This window comes from Theropithecus gelada, chromosome 13 (genome assembly GCF_003255815.1).
Source record: "Theropithecus gelada isolate Dixy chromosome 13, Tgel_1.0, whole genome shotgun sequence".
NCBI lineage: Eukaryota > Metazoa > Chordata > Mammalia > Primates > Cercopithecidae > Theropithecus > Theropithecus gelada.
The window spans coordinates 29,394,973-29,418,344 of NC_037681.1; the positions used below are offsets into that span (position 1 = coordinate 29,394,973).

At 39.8% G+C, this 23,372-nt stretch overlaps 1 protein-coding gene across 5 annotated transcripts in view; it reads right to left on the reverse strand.

Moving 5' to 3' along the window:
• MBOAT2 (membrane bound O-acyltransferase domain containing 2) overlaps positions 1-23,372 on the reverse strand; it is a 147,939-nt gene that overhangs the window by 84,517 nt on the left and 40,050 nt on the right. For 4 of the 5 annotated variants that reach the window (XR_003115296.1, XR_003115295.1, XM_025354337.1 and 1 more), the window contains one exon: positions 9,703-9,780. The exons of the other annotated variant lie outside the window; for it this stretch is intronic. Coding sequence is in view for 2 of the 4 variants with exons in the window: in XM_025354337.1 (XP_025210122.1) it covers positions 9,703-9,780 (78 nt within the window). In the remaining 2 variants the exon portion in view is untranslated. The remainder of the gene's footprint in view (positions 1-9,702; positions 9,781-23,372) is intronic. 5 annotated transcript variants of the gene reach the window in all.

The window sequence follows — 23,372 nt, forward strand, 5'->3', positions numbered from 1 at the left end:
TAAAACCAGGCTGTACCCTAAACTCACTCTTTTAATAAGTATTGACTGAGACCGTACCATGTGCCACGCACTCTGCGAGGCCCTGGGGATGAAGCGGTGTGTGAGACAGGCAGGACGTGCTCCTGCCCCTCCGTCACTCACACTCGCCAGGGAGACACAGACCAAGAGGTACACAAGCAAGATCACGTCAAACAGTGCTATGTGCATGTGACTGCCACCATGGTGCTGAATTTCTATGAGAGGGAAGTCCAAGTACACAGATTGTACCTACCCCAGGGCCTGGTTTAAATGGTGCTGGTTGTGGCACACATCAAGACACATGTAGGGATTGTTTCCATAGCCAGATCATACAGTTTTTTATAGGCAAGGCACACGTGTGTCTATTTTTAAACTGTATATACTAAATAAATGCTAGATAAAAGAGAAATTTAGCCCTCTCTGTGTACATGAAACACATTTGATGCATTTGTTTCTCATTTGAGAGGACGAGGGGACTATTACACAAACGATATACTTTGGCCAAAGGGAAATGGCTGGGAAAGCATGCCTTGAGATGTAACGGTGTCACCCCTCCCCCGCCAAGCTCTTATGCTTGGGCATACACTCTGACTCTCTACCATATACACACACACACACTCACACCTCACCACCCCGTATAGTCAGGTTACTTATTAAGCCGCCAGTGCTTCCATGCTGTTTTATGCCGCCGTGTTTCATGCCACCGTGTTTCATGCCTCCACATTTCATGCCGCCATGTTTCATGCCACCACGTTTCATGCTTCCATGTTTCATGCCATGTTTCATGCCACCGTGTTTCATGCCACCATGTTTCATGCTGCCACATTTCATGCCTCCACGCCTCTGCCTGTGCTGTCTACCCTGCAGTAAAGTCTGCCTTTGCTACCTCTTCAGCTACTTAAGAGTCCTCATATCTAATTCACATACCATTCCCCCCAGGAAGCTCTGCCCTGAGTTGCTTGCTCCTAGCTAGGTTAGCTATTTTTGTAAACTCTCTCCCACCAGACCTCTTAGCACACAATATTAAAATGTGCTCACATGCCTCCTGCCATACTGAACTCCTCGGAGGAGAAGCGGAGGACAGTGTCCTAGGAGAGGACAGTCCTCTCCTAGGACACAGGAGGGGGGTGTGAAGTTGGTCTTATACATAAGACAAATGAATGAATGAACCAATAAAACAGCCTGATTTCATGATTCATCGCCCTTACTGGAATTTTGTCTACCACAAAACAGTGAAGGAATCTTTCTACTAAATGGAGACTGGTATTCGTGTATCTCAGGAATTTAATCTCAATTCTGTCCCTTTGCACTCTGGCAGAGTCACTTGTCCCCCATATCCACGTCCTGTGCCTGGGGAACACACTCCACAGCTGAACCCGATGGAGGCCCAAAGCCCCAACAAGGTGGCACTCGAGTAAATCCTGCTGCTCACTTCTCCTGGCCTAGAATCAGAGGACCTGGGATCACTGAGGCCAAAGAAAACGGCAGGACAGAGTCCGATGGCATCAACTGCAGCGGGAGCATGGGGGAAAGATGTCTTATGACAGGGATGAAGGGAGGTTCTAGGACAAGGAGATCAGGGTTGGGGCACAGCTTCAGGACTTATGCTGAAGCAAGCAAGCTTATGCTAGGCTGGAGGGTCAGAGACACAGTTAGGCCAAAGACGCTCTCAGACCCTCCACACCACACAGGTCCTAGGAAACAGGCTTCTGCGGCTGCTGTCCAGAGCACACAATCCCTGGGGAGCAGGGAGGTCATCTGAGGCCAGAAAAGACACACGGCCAATCCTTTCCCTGGAGCAATCTTTAAACACATACACACACAGAATAAACTTTGGAAATGGTTCTAAAACATCACATGATGTCAAAATTACTAGAAAGAAACTCACTTGAACTTTCTCATCCCATATCTCAAGAAAGATTCTCCTCTGTCTGCTGATATCTGTAATTCCTTTAACAGCAATAGTTTTTCGTTTCATAAAAAGAGATAAAGGGCAAATTACCTGTGACAGATCGTGCAAATAAATTTCGGTCAAATGAAATTAGATTATTTAAAACAGCATGCTCAGAACAGAACAGATACCGGTTCATACCCACTGTTTTCCAGCCACACGTCCTCAGTTACCCAATAACTCAGTCTCTGCTTGCTCACTTATACAATGAGGTGCCACCACCTCTCAAGCAGTAAAACTGCCAATGGGGCACACAATCAGCCCCCTCTTCCCTTCTATGTCTTAATGGGGGATAGAAAACAAGGTAGTAGGAATATAAAGAGAAGGAACGGATGTACTAAGGCATAAAAGGCAGAGAACAGGGAGAAAGTCAATGCTGCAACGATAGAACTTTTCCATTTTCTTTTTTTTTCTCTTCTTTTCTTTTCTTTTTTTTTTTTGTGAAGGAGTCTCGCTCTGTTGCTCAGGCTGGAGTGCAGTGGTGCAATATTGCCTCACTGCCACCTCCGCCTCCCCAGTTCAAACGATTCTCCTGCCTCAGCCTCCTGAGTAGCTGGAATTACAGGCACCTGCCACCACACCCAGCTAATTTTTGTATTTTTAGTAGAGGCGGGGTTTTGCCATGTTGGTCAGGCTGTTCTCAAACTCCTGACCTTGTGATCTACCTGCCTCGGCCTCCCAAAGTGCTGGGATTACAGGTGTAAGCCACTGCACCCAGCTGACTCTTCCATTTTCTTAGTTCTTTATGGATTTAAGGGGAAGGCACTCGTGAACAGCTTATATCATTGCTCAGCAGCTCCTGCCATGGCTTGTCAGGAACGCCCACCAGAAGGGAATGTAGAAGGCACCTGACACAATCACCTACAGCATCCAAACCAAAATGTCCCCTCAGCATCAATTTACAGATCTCCAATGACAAATGCAATATTCCACAAACCATACTGTTAAACATTCTCACTGTACCTGAGGCCATCCTTCCTTGGGCCATGTGTGCCTTTTCACATTTCATCTGGCTACTAGTATTCCATCTGAGCATGCCAAAGAATGAGCACATCTACTCCCTTCCAGCATCTGAAGACAGTTACCATGCCTCCCCTTCAACTCTAGACCTCCTTCCTTCAAGGGCACCTTCGAGGGTCAGTGCTCCTTCTGATGTTTCATTCTTTTCAGCTCAGAAAAATACAGATGTATATAAACACACATACGTTTGCTTCAATGAGAAAATATACAAAATCCTTAAACCAACATTCAAGCTGTGCCTTTTTAATATTGACCTTCCTTGTTACATTTTCCTTTATAACGTTTATCTTTTTTAAACAGCTTTGAGGTAGACTTACATGACATAAAACTTACCTAATTTAAGTGTACAAGTCAATGTGTTTCAGTGAATTCATACTACAGTGCAGGTTTAGAATCCTTCCATCACTGGAAAGTTCCTTCATTCCCATCTGCAGTGAATCCTCACTCCCATTCCCTGCCCCTGGGCAGCCACTGATGCTTTCTGTCATTCTGGCTTCGCCTTGCATAGAAATTTCATACAAATGGCATCCTATAAGCTAGTCTCTTGTGGCTGGCTTCCTCACTCAGCATGTGGACCCGGGGTTTACTCATGCTGTGGCACGTGCACATTCCTTGTCACTGCTCAGTAGTATTTCACTGCGTGGATGTACCATGGCTCACTCACTGCTGATCAACACTTGGGTTATATCCAATCTGGGCTATGATGAATAACACGGCCATAAGCTTTCACAGACAGGTGGCCATGAGGGTATGTTTCCATTTCTTTTGGAGTAGAATTACTAGGTTTTATGGGAAGTGTATGTTTAACATTTTAAGGAACCGCAAACTCTTTCCCTCAGCGGCTGCCCCATTTTATATTCCCAGCAGCGATGTGTGAAGTTTCCACCCTCCCCACGGCATCACCCACACTTCGTGCTGCTGCTCTTTGTGCGTGTGAACTGGTACCTCACTGCTGTTTGCATTTGCATTTTGCTAATCACTAATGATGCTGAGTATCTTTTCATATGCTCACTTTGCATTTATGTATCTTTTTTGATGAAATGTCTATTCAAATCTTTTGCCCCTTTCTTAACTGGGTAGCTTGTTTTCTTAATATGGAGTTGTAAGAGTTCTTTAAATATTCTGGATAAAATCCTTTATCAGGATACATATTTTGCAAGTATTTTATTTTAGTCTGTGGCTTTTCATTAAGTCCAAACTACACTTTTGTTTTTATTTTGTGCTTTTAATGTCATACCTTTGCCTAATCCAATGTCAAATATATTTACTTCTATTTTTTCCTAGAGGTTGTATAGTTTTTTCTCACATGTAGGTCTCTCTGGTCTATTTTGAGTTAATTTGTGTGTACACTCTGAGGCAGGGCTCAAGATTTATTATTTACTTGTTTCCATGCGTATAACTTTTATTTTCTAGAGATGGGGTCTCACTATGTTGCCCAGGCTGCTCTTGAACTCCTGGGCTCAAGCAGTCCTCCCACCTCAGTCGGCCAAAGTGCTGGGATTGCAGGCGAGAGCCACCATGCCTGGCCTGAGTGTGTATATCTAATTTATGGCATCATTTATAGAAAAGATAATCCCTTCCCCAGTGCCTTGCCCTCACACATTTGTCAACAATCATTTGACCATATTTTGTTCAACTGATTTACATGTCTATCTCTACAGTGTCTTGATTACTGTAGCTTTGTGGTAAGTTTTGTAATGAGATAGTCTAGGCCTTTGACTTTTTTCTTTTTGGGGGGCTATCTTAAATTCTTTTTATTTCCATTTAAATTTTAGGATCAGCTTGCCAATTTCTACAAAACAGCTCGCTGGAATTCTGACAGGGATTGCACTGAACCTGTTGCTCAAATGTGGAAGTGAAAGCACTGCCCTCTTAACAAGAACTGACTCTCCCTATCCATGACATGGTGTCTCTCCCATTTATTTAGGTCTTCTTTCATTTCTCTCAGCAACGCTTTTTCCTTCCAGTGTAGTGATCTTGCCCTTCTTTTGCTAATTCCTAAGCATATTGTTCTTTTTCGTGCTACTGTGAATGAATTTTTACAATTTTACTTGGACTATTCATTTCTGACATACAGAAATAACACTGATTTTTGTTTATTGATCTTACATCCTGTGATTTAACTATCTCTTTTATATTGTTTTGAATAATAGTTCTCACTTCAACTGTTAAATATCAGGCCTTACATTATTTTACTTCCCTTTTACACAACAGCTATACCAAGGGAAAGGCAAACAGTTCAATCAGCATTTAAAAAATCACCTGCTTCAGAACAATAATCCATGATAAGTCTTTTTTTTATTTTTATTTTTTTGAGACGGAGTCTCGCTCTGTCACCCAGACTGGAATGCAGTGGTGCCATCTTGGCTTACTGCAAGCTCTGCCGCCCGGGTTCATGCCATTCTCCTGCCTCAGCCTCCCGAGTAGCTGGGACTACAGGCGCCCGCCACCACACCCGGCTAATTTTTTGTATTTTTTAGTAGAGACGGAGTTTCACCGTGTTAGTCAGGATGGTCTCGATCTCCTGACTTTGTGATCCACCTGCCTCGGCCTCCCAAAGTGCTGGGATTACAGACGTGAGCCACCACCCCCCACTGTAAGTCATTAATTTTTAAAAGTTCACATATTTCATTATTTGTGCTCTAGCAAGTTTAAAATTACCACTTAGCAAACTTAAACTTCTAGTTTTGAAGCTAGTAGCAAAGGTTTCTCTCTGCCTCCTGCTCTTTTTAAAAATCCCTGTTAGAATACAAGTTAGCTTAGAATACAAGTTAGCCAAATCCAGTCCACCACCTGTTTTTGTAAATAAAGTTTTCCTGAAGCACAGCCACACTTCTCGCTTACATGTTGTCTATGGATACCTTTGCACGACGCCAGCAGAGTAGAATAGCGACAGAGGCTGTATGTCCTGCAAGCTGAAAGTTCACTATCTGGATCTTTATAAAGATAATCTGTCAAATCTGCTCTCAGAAGTGCTGGGTGAATATGGTGAAACTTAAATTCCTGCTATGTCAAATAAGGGAAATTAATATCATAATATATAGTGCTATAGAGTGTCCCAAAATTCGTATGTTGAAACCTAATCCCCAATATGAGGATATTTGGAGGTGAGTCCTTTTGGAGTTGATTAGGTCATGAGGATAGGACCCTCATGTGTGGGATTAGTGCCTTCTAGAAGACATCCAGATCTCTCCTGCCCCTTCCACCATGTGAGGTTAGAGAGAAGATCGTTGACTACGAACCAGGAAGCAGGTCCTTGCCAGATGCCAAATCTATCAGCACCTTGATCTTGGACAGCCCAGACTCCAGAACTGGGAAAAATAAACTTCTGTTATCAGACATGCAGCTTAAGGTGTATCATTACCGCACTTCAAAGTAAGACATATAGGATACTCCATCCCCAACACTCTTTTCTTTGTCTCTATTACCTCAACTGTTCAATGTTTTCCTCAAAAATTTCAAAGCTTATATGAAAATACAGACTAGGAAAAAGCACTGAATTTTAGAATAGATTACATTTTATTTTACTTTATTTTTTGAGACAAGGTCTCACTCTGTCACCCAGGCTGGAATGCAGTGGCACAATCTCGGCTCACTGCAACCTCCACCTGCGGGTTCAAGTGATTCTCCTGCCTCAACCTCCTGAGTAGTTGGGATTACAGGCATGCCACCACATCTGGCTAATTTTTTGTATTTTTAGTAGAGATGGGGTTTCCCCATGTTGGCCAGGCTCGTCTCAAACTCCTGGCTTCAAGTGATCCACCTGCCTCGGCCTCCCTAAGAGCTGGATTACAGGCGTGAGCCTGTAGATTACATTTTAAAGGTGCCCGGCCTAGATTACATTTTAAAGGTAAAATATCTAGATATGAATCAGAATAATAAAACATACTATAGAGGCATTAAAGGGAATTACAAAAATAAAGTATCTATGTGCATGTGTATATATACATATATAATATATTATATATATATATTTGTATTTATACATGGGTCAATCAAAGCAAGTACAATAACTACATTATGAATATCTCATAAAGAGTATAAAGCAAAAAAAATCATAAAGCAGAGAGAGGTAAGAATTTAAAAACTGTTCAGTACTCAGATAAGTTCAAATCTTTCATTTTAAAGACTGAAACTCTAGCTAGTGAAAGAAATATATTAAAATATAATATAAGAAATATATACCATGTAAAACTAGAAATAAACAGATTGTATTGCACATAAACAATCACTTTGGACAACACATAAAAATGCTCTAAGTCCCATTTAGTGTATTTGGTCTGACCCATTAAACATTTCTAATTACTATAAAGGCCTAAGCAGAAAAAAAATAAAAAAAAAAAAAAGACCGTATTCAGATAATAAGAAAAAAAGTAAAAAAGTAAATTCATAGAAAAATATATATGGATATAAGCTGAATAGAAGGGAGCTAAAAAAGAAATCAAAATACGTACTTTTCAAATTAATTATCCACCTACTATTTACTGCCAACCCTAGCAATTTACTCACATGGCAAATCTTACTTACCTGCCCTAATCTTCTACACTAATAGTGTCAAATTACAACACCAAGATTCTAACCTAAATATCAGCATCATATAAGCAAGTAGCATTATCTCCCTGAATACTTACTGTAAAAGAGTAACGTTACTAATTTTATACAACTGTATGTCTCTAAAGCAGCACTATCCAATATCATTTTCTGCAATGACAGAAATGTTCTCTATCCGCACTGTCCAATGTAGCCCCTAGCCATATGTGGCTAGTGAGCACTTGAAATGTGGCTGGTGTAACTAAGGAACTGAATTTTAAATTTTAATTAATTTAAACTTACACAGTCACATGTGCACTAGTAGCTGTCATACTGAACAATGCAGGTCTAAAGTATCTTCACAGACTGCAACTAAGAAACAGTGACAGACTGGATTAAGAAAATGTGGCACATATACACCACGGAATACTATGCAGCCATAAAAAAGGATGAGTTTGTGTCCTTTGTAGGGACACGGATGCAGCTGGAAACCATCATTCTCAGCAAACTATCGCAAGAACAGAAAACCAAACACCGCATGTTCTCACTCATAGGTGGGAACTGAACAATGAGATCACTTGGACTCGGGAAGGGGAACATCATACACCGGGGCCTATCATGGGGAGGGGGGAGGGGGCAGGGATTGCATTGGGAGTTATACCTGATGTAAATGACGAGTTGATGGGTGCTGACGAGTTGATGGGTGCAGCACGCCAACATGGCACAAGTATACATATGTAACAAACCTGCACGTTATGCACATGTACCCTAGAACTTAAAGTATAATAATAAAAAAAAAGAAAAAAAAAAGAAAAAGAAACAATTTCCCATTACTAAACATGAATTGACTAACCTTCCAACTGAAAAGCATATTACTTTTGCTTTAGCCAAAATGTATGTAAGTCCCTTATTTTCTGTAATCTAATCTAATCTAAACCTGATTAATATCTTCTGCATCAGATATTAATTGTAGCATAACTTTGAACCCGTCAGAGGTACAAGTTTTTTTAAAAATAGGGTCATAAGCCTATAAAAATTGCTTTATCTGAAACACTATCTAAATACCCTTTCTCCTCTTATAAAAATTAAAATAAAAACATCAGGTACTTGTAAGGGCTGGTTTGCAGAGGAAAAAGAAAAGTCAGTGCAGGCGATGTCAATGGAAATGGAGAAGACAGTGCACATCACAACAGAGGTAGTGACTGACAGTGCCAAACACGGAAAATGCAAAATAAAATGAGACTTAGAAAAAAGCTAATAAATGAGGTTTGATTCCTCATACAAAGTTTTTGCAGACATACGTGATTCAGAATTCAGAAATATGGTACATATGTCACACATCACAGCTCAGACACTGCAGAACACCCAGCAGGATCTGCTGATAGACTCTGTCCCTGGGTTTTCAGTCAAGTACATTTTATCCATCTCTATTCCCAAATTTCCACCTCTAGCCCAGCTACTCAGCTCCTACTATATGTCTCCTTAGTTACCTATCTCCTATTACACGTCTTACAGATATCTTAAAGTCAGCATCCACTTACACAGCAAAAATCCATTGAGTGTTTACTATATACCAACCACTGTTTAGGGGCTGAAATGCTTGAAATGCTCTATGCCACCCTCAACATGCTCCCCACTTTCAGGGCTCCCCACCTCAGAAGACAGTGCTGCCATCTACCCTACTGTTTAAGCCAGAAACACAGAAGTCATCCTTCACACCTTATCTCCTACCGGTCCTTCTAAATCTCTCTCCAGTCTACTCACTTCATTGCATCTCTCCACAGCTATCACCTACCGACTAAGCCAGTGGTTCTTAACAGTAGGCAATTTCACTCCTCCAAGAGACATGTGAAAATATCTGGAAACATTTATGGTTGTCACAGCTCAAGGGGTGCTACTGGCATCTAGGGGGTGAAAGCCAGGAATGCTACCTAACATTCTACAAAGAAAGCACAGGTTAGTCCTGAACGTCAATGAATCATCCATCCCAAAATGTCAACGGTGCTTTAAGTAAAAAGAAGAATGATGCATACCAATGATTTTATTTTTGTATTTATGACAATTCTTCTTTAAAAAGTTATCACAATTCAGAATTACTTTTAATGTAATGAATAAAATTCTATTCTGATGCAATTCTATTCAAGTGAAATATCTATTTGCATGTGAATAAAGTGAATACTTACTTGTGCATGTTCTCCACTCCTATGATGATCATGATACAGTAGGAAATTCCACTTTGTACAAGAAAGTGTAAGGCATACCTATAAAAAGTAAGAGCACTATTAGAAGAGGGATGCCAAGTCACAAACATCAAGCTGAAGTGAATTAAGCTAAAAAATACTTACGCACAACACAGAATATTCCCAGAAAAAAATAAGGAATGAAATCTCAGAAGCCTAAAATCCTGTGGACACCCTAAAGAGGGAGTCACATACCACAGGCTCCAGAAGAGCTGGGGGGGAAAAAACAAGGCCTAAAGCCATGCCCAGGGCCCAGCACTCCATGTCTCCTGGCTGCATGGAAGCTATGTGGGATTACGTGGCTCAGGATTATAGCTTTCTTTATAACTCAAGGCACAATTATTTTAAAAAGTAATTAATATGAATTTCAGGATCATCCTGACAGAACATCAGTTGTTTTCCCAAGCTAGTTTCTCCAATACCAACTTTGTACTCTGCCTCTACCTTTTTAACAGTATGACTGACAAAACAACAAAAAAGTACTAAATATTAGAATTTACAAAAGAAAAGGGTATACTCAAATCCACTTCTTCTGAATACATGATGGCTCAAGTCAAATGAACTTCCTTATATAAATTGAATTCACTAATTTTAATTTGCTGTAACATATCTACAAACATTCTGGCTAACATGACACAGTCTTTTCTTTTCTTTTTTGAGACAGTCTCACACTGTCGCCTGGCTGGAGTGCAATGGCGTGATCTCGGCTCACTGCAACCTCGGCCTCCCGGGTTCAAGCAATTCTCCTATCTCAGCCTCCCAAGTAGCTGGGATTACAGGCGCCCACCACCACACCCAGCTAATTTTTTGTATTTTCAGTAGAGATAGGGATTCACTATGTTGGCCAGGCAGGTCTCAAACTCCTGACCTCGTGATCCGCCCAGCTCAGCCTACCAAAGTACTAGGATTACTGGCATGAACCACCGCACCCAGCCCATGACACAGTATTTTCTAATATTCCAACATTCTTGAAATCCACCATTAAATGAGATAATTTACTCATTTCACAAAATTCAGGCAAAATATGATCAGCATGTCTGTGACTAAAATCCATCAAAACCATCCCTAATTTATGCATGTCCATGCATGCGCACACACTCTTTCTAATTTCTTTCCCCTTTGGTGGCACGAACAATTTAAAATAAAATTTTCAAATCATCAGGCACAATTTAAAGTATTTTCTGTTTTCTCTTGAATCTCTAAATCTACTTTAATTTTAAACTACTACTGAGAGTGTTAACCTATAATCAAAATAACTTTTAAACTTAATCCATATGGAATAACAGGCACCTCCAATGTGGAAAAGTTACGCAAAATTTTGAACACATTTTTCCATAGAAATATTATAAATCAGTAATAGTCTCCAAGGCAGGCCCGTAGGAGAAACTTATTTGACCTGTTGTACAGAAGAGGTCAGTCTATGTATTTGACTGACACGCACTCACATACACACGCAATGAAAAAATGGTGGCCTTTTTAAAAAAAACTATTATAATCAGAGGAAGCAGAAAAACCTAAATGAGTATAAAAGGAAATAGAAGAAAGTTTTTTTAAAAAACAATTAAAACACACACTTTTCAAATTAATGATCTACTTCTTATTTGTTGCCAACACTAGCAGTTCACTGGCTGACTTCTGACTTCGTGGGAAAAGGTGACAAGGGCTGCTAGAACACCTTCAAGGGCTTCTTAAATTGAGAGTAGAACTCAATAGAGGTACTTATCTTAAACACGGAAAACACATTTTTAAGGACTCTTGGGGGAAAAAAGTGCTCCTTTGCTATGTTAAATTTCTTGAAATATGAGGGATATATCACAACTTTAGAAGCTACGAGTCTTCTCAAACGGTGATATGGTGTCTCATATCACCTTAAGGTGGCCTCTCCTCTCCGGACATAGCCATTCAGGTGATACGTTTGGCCATCTTTGGAGTGCAGTTTAACATTTGGGCAGCCTCCTGCTGTGTAAGCCTTCGTTGTTGCAACAATCTAAGTTTAGCAGTAGAAGATGAATCTGCATTTACCTCTATCTCACTGACCTCCGCAACAAGCATTCAGTTGCTTTTCTACTCAGTGAATGCACTGTTGATATTCTTCATAATTTTCTGTACTGAGCTAGTCTGCTTGTTCTCATTTGTAAAGTGACCATAATAAACACAGTAGCCACTTGAGATTTTTCAGGATTAAGGGATAATACATGAAAAGCATTGGCAGGGTTATCTAGCACGTAGTAAGCACTCAACTATTAAGTATTATTAGTAAACTAAAAATTAAAGACAGATATGTTAAAAGTCTATTACAATCCAACCCTCATAATTTCAGAACTGAGGAAACTAAGATCATGTATCTAGTCAGTATATTCCAACTCACATCAAAACTCAAGTTGTTTCGGGGCAATTTATCCACTGGCTGATTCTCCAGGGAATGCAGTCAGGTAGAATGGAACCCCATAAGCTGTATATCATAATCTTTTAAGCTACCTAATAAGCACTTGGAAAATAAAACAATGCTTTGTCACAAAACATTAGTTTGTTTTCAGATACCACATTTTAAGTCTTCTGAATTTCAAGTCACACTAAAGGCAAGTATAAGGTTTATTTTTAGCAAAAAAAAAAAAAAAGTTTTAAAAAAAGGTTGAAAACACCTCAATTGTTCCACTAATCTTTACCGAATGTCCACCGTCTGAAAGGCACTGTACTGAACACTAGAAATACAAGAGTCAATGAGACACAGTTTATGTCCTCATAGAGCTCCCAGTCTAGACAGAAAGACAAGACTAGATTACTTCAATACTGTACGATATATGCTAAAAAAGAGATAAACACAAAAATTTCCAGCCTGCATCACTCTGGATGATGGTAATAACAGATGAATGACTCTGAGTAACTTTCCATGTTCATAATACTAGCTATCACACCATGTTCTTTCCGTAGTTTTACAGATTTACTTCTCAGAGTAATCATTGGTTCTATTTCACAGATGAGGAAAGTGAAGCTCAGAGTGGCGAATAACATGTCCAAAGTCATACAGCCACCAGACCAAGGCAGCCACACTGGAATACAGGTTTGCCTGACTTCAGAGTTTAAGCTCTATCCCATTACCATATGGTGTTATTATGAAAGACATTTAAATAAATAATTGAAGTCTAAATTAATTCTCACTTAAAAGGAACTTGCAGATGATCTTTCTTTCTTTTTTTTTTTTTTTTTTAAAAAAAAACTAAGACCAAAGAGAAGGAGGTTTTGATAAGTTACAGGCATGACTTGTTTTACTGTACTTTGCCTTACTGTGCTTTGCAGATACTGAGATTTTTTCCAACTTGAAGGTTTGTGGCAACCCTGCATCGTGTCAGCCTCTTGGCACCATTTTTCCAATAGCACATGCTGGGACTTCATGTCTCTTTGTCGCAGTTTGGTAATTCTCAACAATAGTTCAAACTTTTTCAATATTATTTTACCTGCTACAGTGATCTGTGATCAGCGATCTTTGATGTTACTACTGTAATCGTTCGGGGCGCCACATACTGTGCCCACATAAGAACTTAATTGATAAATGTTAGGTGTGTTCTGACTGCTCCACTGACCAGCAGTCTCTGTCTTCCTCTGTCTTTCTCCCTCTCCTGAGGCTTCCCCATTCCGGAGAGACAACAATTATTTAAATTAGGCCAATTAATTAACCTACAATGGCCTCTTAAGTGTTCAAGTAAAAGGAAAAGTTGTATGTCTCTCACCGTTAAATCAAAAGCCAAAAATGATTAAGCTTAGTGACGATGGTATGTCAAAAGCCAAGACAGGCTGAAAGCTAAGCTTCTTACACCAGTTGTAAATACAAAGAAAAAGTTATGGGAGGAAACTGAGAGTGCTACTCCACTGAACACACACAAATGATAAGAAAGCATAACAGCATTGCTGCTAACATAGAGAAAGTTTAATTGTCTGGACAGAAGCTTAAACCAGCCAAACATTCCTTAAGTCAAAGCCTAGTCCAGATCAAGACCCTAACTCTCTTCAATTCTAGTAAGGTGGAGAGAGGTGAAGCTGTAAAAGAAAATTTTGAAAGTAGCAGATACTGGCTCATGATGTTTAAGGAAAGAAGCCATCTCCATACCTGCTAACACAATACCCATTATGCAGCCTGCAGCTCAGGGAGTAATTCTGACTTTCAAGTCTCGTTCGCCTGTAGTCCCAGCTACTTGGGAGGCTGAGGCGGGAGAATGGTGTGAACCCAGGAGGCGGAGCTTGCAGTGAGCCGAGATCACGCCACTGCACTCCAGCCTGGGAGACACAGTGAGACTCCGTCTCAAAAAAAAAAAAAAAAAAAAAGAAATGCACTTCGTAGGGCTATAGCTGCCATAGATAGTGATTCCTCTGATGGATCTAGGCAAACTAAATTGAAAACTTTCTGGAAAGGATTCACCATTCTAGATGCCACTAAATACATTTGTGATTCATGGGAGGAGGTCAAAACATAAACATTAGCAACAGTTTGGAAGAGGTTGATTCCAACTCTCATGGATGTCATTGAGGGGTTCGAGACTTCAGTGGAGTAAGTAACTGCAGATGTGGTGGAAAATAGCAGGAAAACTAGAAGTTAAGCCTAAAGATGTGACTGATTACTGCAATCTCATGACAAAATTTCATGAGCAAAGAAAGTGATTTCTTCAGATGGAGTCTACTCCTGGTAAAGATACTGTGAACATTGTTGGAATAACAACAAAAACATTTTCTTTCCAACTTCTATTTTAGATTCAGGGGATACATGTGCAGTACCTGGGTATATTCCATAATGATGAGGTTTTAGGTTATGAATGATCCCATCACCCAGGTACTAAGCATAGCACCCAACAGTCAGTTTTTCAACTATTGCTCCCCTCCTTATCTCCCATCTCTAGTAGTCCCTAGTGACTATTGTTGCCATCTCTATGTCCATGAGTACCCAATGTTTAGCTCCCACTTATAAGTGAGACCATGCAATATTTGGTTTTATGTTCCTATGTTAATTTGCATAGGATAATGGCCTCCAACTCCATCCATGTTGCCACAAAGGGCATGATTTCATTCTTTTTTATAGCTGTGTGGTATTCCATGGTATATATGTACGACATTTTCTTTGTCCAGTCCAGCATTGATGAGCATCTAGGTTGATTCCATGTCTTTGCTATTGTGAATAGTGCTGTGATTAACAGGGAAAAGCATGTGTCTTTTTGGCAGAATAATTCGTTTTCCTTGGGGTATATACCCAGTAATGGAATTGCTGGGTCAAACTGTAGTTGTTTTAAGTTCTTTAAGAAATCTGCAAACCGCTTTCCACAGTGGCCGAACTAACTTACTTTCCCAACGTTGTATGAAGCATTCCCTTTTCTCCACAGCCTTGCCAATATCCATTGTGTTTTGACTTTTTAATAATAACTATTCTGACTGGTATGAGATGGTATCTTGTCATGGTTTTGATTTGCATTTCTCTGATGATTAATAATGCGGAGTAATTTTTTCATGTTTGTTGAACACTTGTATGTCTTCTTTTGAAAAGTGTCTTTTCGTGCCTTTTGCCCATTTTTAATGGGATTATTTGCTTTTTGCCTGTTCAACTGTTTAAATTCCTTATAGATTCTGGATATTAAACCTTTGTCAAATCTATAGTTAGCAAATATTTTCTCCCATTCTGTAGGTGGTCTGTTTACTCTGTTGATAGTTTCTTTTGCTGTGCAGAAGCTTTTTGGTTCTAATTAGGTTCCACTTGTCAATTTTTGTTTTTCTTGCAATTGCTTTTGAGGACTTTAATCATAAATCCTTTCCCAAGGTCAATGCCCAGATAAAATGATGTTCTTCACTTTTTTTTTCAGGATTCCTATAGTTTGAGGTCTTACATTTAAATCTTTAATCCATCTTGAGTTAATTTTTGTACATGGTGAAAGGTAGGGGTCTAGTTTCATTCTTCTGCATATGACTAGCCAATTATACCAGCACCATTTATTGACTAGGGAGTCCTTTCCCCACTCTTTATTTTTGTCAATTTTGTTGACGATTAGATGGCTGTAGGTGTGTGGCTTTATTTGGCAGTCCTCTATTCTGTTCCATTGGTTTATATCTGTTTTGTACCACTATCATGCTGTTTTGGTTACTGTATCCTTATAGTACAGTTTTAAGTCATGTAGTGTGATGCCTCCAACTTTGTTCATTTTGCTTAAGATTGCTTTGGCTATTTGGGCTCTTTTTTGGTTCCATATGAATTTTAGCATAGTTTTTTCCAATTCTGTGAAAAATGACGTTGGTAGTTTGATAGGAATTGCTTTGGGCAGTATGGCCATTTTAGTGGCATTGACTCTTCCAATCCATAAGCTGAGAGGTTTTTCCATTTGTTGTGTCATCTATGATTTATTTTAGTGGTGTTTTGAAGCTTTCCTTGTAAAGATCTTTCACCTCCCTAGTTAGATGTATTCCTAGGTATTTTTTTTTTTGTCTGTGTGGCTATTGTAAATGAGATTACATTCTTGATTTGGCTCTCAGCTTGAACATTATTGGTATATAGAAAAGCTGCTGATTTCTGTACATCAATCTTGTAGCCTGAAATCTTGCTACAATCATTTATCAGTTCTAACAGCCTTATTTATCAGTTCTAACTCTTCCTAAGGAGGAGTCCTTAGGGTTTTCTAAGTATAGAATCATATCATCAGCAAAGACCAAGAGTTTGATTTCTTCTTTTCCTATTTGGATGCCTTCTATTTCTTTCTCTTGTCTAACTGCTGTGGCTAGCACTTCCAGAACTATGTTGAACAGGAGTGGTGAGAGGGGATATCCTTCTCTCATTCCTGTTCTCAATAAAATGATTCCAGTTTTTTTTTGAGACTGAGTCTCACTCTGTTGCCCAGGCTGGAGTGCAGTGGCATGATCTTGGCTCACTGCAACCTCTGTCTCCCGAGCTCAAGCAATTCTCCTGCCTCAGCCTCCCAAGTAGCTGGGATTACAGACGTGTGCCACCACGCCTGGCTAATTTTTGTATTTTTAATAGAGATGGGGTTTTCCCATGTTGGCCAGGCTGTTCTCAAACTCCTGAGCTCAGGTAATACACCCGCCTTGGCCTCCCAAAGTACAGGGATAACAAGTGTGAGCCACCATGCCCGGCCACCAGCTCTTCTTTATACATCTAATAGAAATCAGCTGTGAATCTACCTGGTCAAGGGCTTTTTTTGTGGTTGGTAGGTTTTTCATTACAGGTTCAATTTTAGAACTCAATATTAGTCTGTTCAGTGTTTCAATTTCTTCCTGATTCAATCTTACAAGACTGTGTATTTCCAGGAATTTATCCATTTCCCCTAGATTTTCTAGTTTGTGTGCACAGAGATGTTTATAATAGTCTCTGAGGATCTTTTTGTATTTCTGTGGGATCAGCTGTAATGTCACCTTTGTCATTTCTGATTGTGCTTATTTGGATTTCCTCTCTTTGTTAATCTAGCTTGCAATCTATTGGCCCTGTTTATCCTTTTAAAGAACAAACTTTTGGTTTTGTTGGGTCTTTGGTTGGATTTTTGGGTCTCAATTTCATTCAGTTCAGCTCTGATTTTAGTGACTTCTTTTCTTCTGCTAGCTTTGGGGTTAGTTTGTTCTCGTTTTTCTAGTTCCTCTAGGTGTGATGTTAGATCATTATTTTGAGATCTAACTTTTTGAAGTGATGTTTATTACTGTGTACTTTCCTCTTAACACGCTTTTGCTGCATCCCAGAGCTTTTGGTATATTGTGTCTCTGTTTTCATTTATTTCAAAGAATTTTTAAGCTTCTGCCTTGATTTCATTGTTTATTCAAAAGCAATTCAGGAGCAAATTGTTTAATTTCCATGTAACTGTGTGGTTTTGAGAGATCTTCTTGGTATTGATTTCCATTTTTACTCAACTGTGGTCCAAGAGCATAGACGGTATGGTTTCAGTTTTTCTGAAGGTATTGAGACTTGTTTTATGCCTGAGCATGTGGTCGATCTTGAAGTACATTCCATGTGCAGATAAGAAGAACGTATATCCTGTGGCTGATGGGTGGAGCATTCTGTAATGTTTATTAGGTCCGCTTAGTCAAGTGATGACTATAAGTCCAGAGTTAATTTATTAGTTTTCTGCCTCATTGATCTGTCTAATGCTGTCAGTGGGAGTTAAAGTTCCCCACTATTATTGTGTGGCTAAGTCTTTTCATAGGTCTAGAAGTACCTGTCTTATCAATCTAAGTGCTCCAATGCTGCGCATGTACATACTTAGGATAGTTAAGTCTTCTTCTTGAGTTGAACCCTTGAGAGGCAGAATTTTATGTAATTTTATTCAGGTAGAATTGTACGTAATTTTATGATTTTATGCATGTAGGATTCATTATGTAATACCCTTTTTTTTTTTAACTGCTGCTGGTTTAAAGTCTGTTTTATCATATATAAGAATAGCAAGCAACCTCTGCATTTTTTTTCCACCCCCCATTTGCATGGTAGATCTTTCTCCAACCCTTTACTTTGAGCCTATGGGTGTCATTATGTGTGAGATGGGTCTCTTGAAGACTGCACAAGAATGGGTCTTTTGTTTTTATTCCACCTGCCACTCTGTGCCTTTTAAGTGGAGCATGTAGGTCATTTATATTCAAAGTTAATATTGATATGTGAGGTTTTCATTCTATCATGACATTGTTAGCTGGTTGCTTTGTAGTTTCTATTGTGTGGCTGCTTTACAGGGTCTGTGGGCTACATATTTATGTTGTTATTGTGGTAGCAGGTATTGTTCTTTTGTTTCTGTGTTAGAACTCCCTTAAGGAGCTAAGGCTGGTCTGATAGTAACAAATTCCCTTAGTGCTTGCTTGTCTAGAAGAAAGTCTAGTTCTCCTTCACTTAAGAAGTTTAGTTTGGTGGGTTGAGAAATTCTTAGTTGGAATGTCTTTAAGAATGCTGAAAATAGCTCTCCAATCTGTCCTGGCTTGTAAGGTTAGCCCTGATGGGGTTCCCTTTGTATATGGCTTGCCCTTTTTCTCAAGCTACTTTTAAGATTTTTTTCCTTAGCACTGACCTTGGACAGTCTGGTGACTATACGCCTTGGTGTTACTCATTTTATATACTATCTTGCAGATGTTTTCTGGATTTCTTATATATGGATGGCTACTTCTAGCAAGATTAGGGAAGTTTTCTTGAATTATTTCCTCAAATACATTTTCCAGGTTGTTTACTTTTTCTCCTTCTCTCTCAGGAATGCTAATAATTTGTACATTTGGTTGCTTCACATAATCCCATATTTCTTGAAGATTTTGTTCATTTATTAAAATTCTTTTCTATTTTTGTCTGATTGGGTTAGTTCCAAAGACTGGTCTTCAAGCTCTGAAATTCTTTTCTCTGCTTGGTCCAGTCTATTGATAGAGCTTTCAACTGTATTTTGAAATTCCTTGAGTGAGTTTTTCAATTCCAAAAGTTCTGACTGATTTCTTTTACAGATGTTTATCTCTTCCTTCATTTCCTGGATTGCCTTAGAAGTTTCTTTGTGTTGACTTTCAACTTTGTCTTGGATCTCACTGAGCTTCCTTGCAATCCATGATTTGATTCTTTATCTGTCATTTCTGAGTTTCTATTTTGGTTAGGCTCCACTGCTGGAGATCTAGTGCAATCATTTGGTGGTGTCACTACATAACGCCAAAATTCTTGCACTGGTTCTTTCTCATCTAGAGATGCTGGCACTTCTAATTTCTGTAATTATTTTCATGCAGGTAAGTTTTTTTCTTTTTCTTTCTTTCCCTGTCATGTTATTTTTTCTTTCCTTTTTCCTTTTTCTCCCTCCTTAATGAGATTTCTCCCTCCTTAATGTGAAGTTCAACCTACAAGCCCACAGATGGTGCTTATAAGTGAAAGCTGGCTGCAGCCAACACAGCTGAGTATATACTTGATCCTTATTTATTGGCAGAAGCTCTCTACTGCCTCAGGCAATAAGCTGGTTTGTGGACTATACAGTGGTCTGAGCTCCCTACTCAGCCCCAGGGGGACAGGGGCCACAAACAGCAGGGCCAAACAGAGCAGGCTGGCCTACAGATCCCCCAGTGGCAAGCACAGACACTAGTGCCAAGGGAGAATCCAGAGGGCAGCCACCAAGAACGCAGGATTGTGCCTAGGCATGCAGCTGGGAAACCATCTGGGCTCCATGTTCTCTACACAGGAATGGGAGATGGCTTAAACTTCTAATCTAGAAGAGTTGCCATTCCATATGCTTGGAAACCTGCCTGGGCATGGAACACAGAGGGTCCCTTTGAACCACAATCTACGTCCAGGAAGAGTGGGGCGGCTCAGGCTGCTGAACCAGAGAAGCAGAAGGTCTAAATGCCTGTAGATTTGCCTGGGTGTGGAGCAGAGAGAGCCTCACTGCACCACGATCTATGTCCAGGAGGGATGGGGTGGCTCAGTCTGCTGGTCCAGGCAAATAGGTGCTCTCAAATGTCTGGATTTCTGCCTGCAGGTGGAGTAGAGAGGGCCTGTCATACCACAGTATCAGTAGAACAGAGTGGGGCACCCAACAATGGCACACATGGATCAGTTTCAGGTCACCAAGCTGGCCTTGGCTGCAAGTCTTGCTGCCCAGGAGAAACTGCAACTTAGCAGCTCTCCTCCTGACCCAGTCTTGCAATGGAGGAAAGCACAATTCTTGCCCTACAGCTGAGGCGCTTTCCACAGTTCTAGCTGTGGAAGCCCCTACCCCACTCCAGAGCAGGTGCTCTAATCTCTGGCCCAAGACTGAAATGCCTGCACGGCCATGCTGCTGAGTCACCAAGGAATGGCTGGCTTCATACGTGCCTGGATTAAAAATTGTGTCCTGTTTTCCATCTCAGGTCTGGGAGAATGTCTGCAGCTTTTCATGATGTCTGTTTCTCACAGTGTCTCAAATCCTCTCCCCAAGTTGGCTCCAGGGCTTGGGAGAAACAAAGTGCTCTCCCTCAGAGTGGGTTGCTCAGATCCTCAGTGGAAAAGTGAGCAACAGAGAAGGGCTCCCTGCCTCTCTCACTTACTGGGGCTTCACTCACTTTTATCAACTGGATGCTATCACAGGGGCTGTTTGCCAGCATTCCCTTCAGGATCTGAGGTGTCCTTCACAATTCTGGTGAATTTCTGTTTTCCTTCTTGAATTAAAGCTCAGAGAGTTGATCTTTATGTACTACCATGCTATTTCCAAGTGGCTGAGGCACACTGAAAGTCTCTAATCAGCCATCTTGGACTCTACTTTTAATTCAGAATTTAGAATATTACAGAAACTTAGCTGACAAAGCAGCAGCAGGGTTTGCCTCCGATTTTGAAAGTTCTACTGTGGGTAAAAGGCTATCAAACAGCATCACATGCTACAGAGAAATCTTTTGTGAAAAGAAGAGTCGATCACTATGGTAAAGTTCATTGTTGCCTTTTTAGAATTTGCCACAGCAACCCAAACCTTCAGCAGACAACACTGATAAGCGAGCAGCCATCAACATCAAACAAGATCTTCTACCAACAAAGAGATTACAACCCACTGAAGGTCCAGATGATCCTTAGTATTATTTACTAATAAAAAATTTTTCAATTAAGGTATGTACATTTTTTTAGACATAATTATATTGCATACTTAATAGACTAGAATATAGGGTAAATATAACTTTTAAATGCACTGGGAAACCAAAAAAGTTTATGTGACTTGCTTTATTATGATATTCACTATATTGTTGTGGTCTGGAATCAAATCTGCAATATCTCTGAGGCATGCCTGTATACTTACAGAGTACTAACATGTTTTCCAAAAGACAAGTTGTCAAAATCAATAGCAGATACAATTGTTTTTGAGCCTACAAAAGAAAATACTGAAATGCAAATCAAAATAATATATCCCTATTAGTTAATTCCAATTAACAAAGAGTGATCTTACACATGGTACAGAGGCATAAACAATCCCTCTTTCCAAAGAAAGAATACAGAAAGCTTTCTCCTTTAAGAAAAAAATAGAGAACTCGTTTGAAAAATAAAAATAAAAATCCTGGCTGGGCACAGTGGCTCACGCCTATAATCCCAACACTTTGGGAAGTCAAGGTGGGCAGACTGCTTGAGTCTGGGAGTTCAAGACCAGTTTAGACAACATGGCGAAACTCCACCTCTACAAAAAATTAGCCAGGTGTGGTGGCACACGCCTATAATCCCAGCTGCCTAGGAGGCTGAGGTGGGAGGATCAATCACCTGAGCCCAGGAGATTGAGGCTGCAGTGAGCTGTGATCACGTCACTGCACTCCAGCATGGGCAACAAAGTGAGACCCTGTCTTAAAAAATTGAAAAAAGAAGAAATCCTGGTTATCACATATAATTTGAAGTACTTCAGACTACCTGACATTAACAACGTCGGGTTACTTGTGACATTGTGTTACAAGGCATCCAAGAAGGCTTCACAGCAAGAGAACACTTCTTTAGTAAAAGATTTTTAAGTAAAGAGATGCCTCCTCATCTTTGGCAGTACCTCCATGTTACACAACTGTAGGAGATACTATTTATATTTTTATCTTCTACTCTGTCTCCATAGACCACAGAGTGAATGGTGTCCCCTGGAGTTGGCCAATATGAACTATAAGCCTTTCCCAATGCATTATGGAAATATGCTACCCAAATATATACTGAATATCAAAGTTATTTGTGGCTGAAATGCGTAGACTGGGATATGCTTTAAAATACTCTACAAAAATAAGTTGAAAAAGATAAAACAAGAATGGTAGAATTTTAATAACTGTTGAAGCTGAGTGATGGGCATATGAGGGCTCACTATATTGTTCTTTGTACCTTTATGTTTGAAAAGCTCCATAATCAAAAGTTTGAAAAATATATACTACTCCATGGCATGATTTATGAAAAGTTTAAATTGTATCACCTGAGAAACCTTAAAAAACTGTGATGATATAAATGTGATCTCAATGAAGCAAAAAAGACCAGACTTGGGTCTTATTTAAGAGGTCATATTTAAATCTCAATACTAAACACTGTCTACCAAGGCAGTGCCTATCAGAGATAATATGGTAGAGACTGAATAAATTATCCCTAATTAATTTTTCATGAGTTTCTAGGAAACACTTGCAATTGCCAGAGGCAAAAATTAGATTAAGAAATATCAGTGTATTCCAATCCTCATAACCATCAAAAAACAACATTCTAGAACAAACACAAAAGCGTCATTAAAGTCCCAGATTCTACAACCCACAACAGAAACTACTAAGGCACAGACCGAGTGAGTGCATTTTCATCTTCTCAGGGAATTCTGATATCAAACAACAATCTGCAGAAGAGCAAGTCTAGAAGTCCTTCACTGTGAATGGCGAACACTACAGCAGATGAGCATGCAGCACAAGTGCTCACATAAGAAAGCAAGCTCAGGAAGAGACCACAAAGAGACTGCCACTGAGAGTTTCTGCTGTTTTGCCAAGACAGTGTGCCCTTCTGATTTCTTCTGCATGCACAGCTAACATTTGTTTGTTACTTCCTGTAACAAACAGGAAGTACAGTATTTCTGTATTTAAAGCTCTCAGGGTAGCCCTGAGGACTGAGAAAGAGACCTAATGAAAGAAAATACCAACATCCATCTGAAAAGTCAGAAATAAAAGCTTTCCATCATAAATAATTC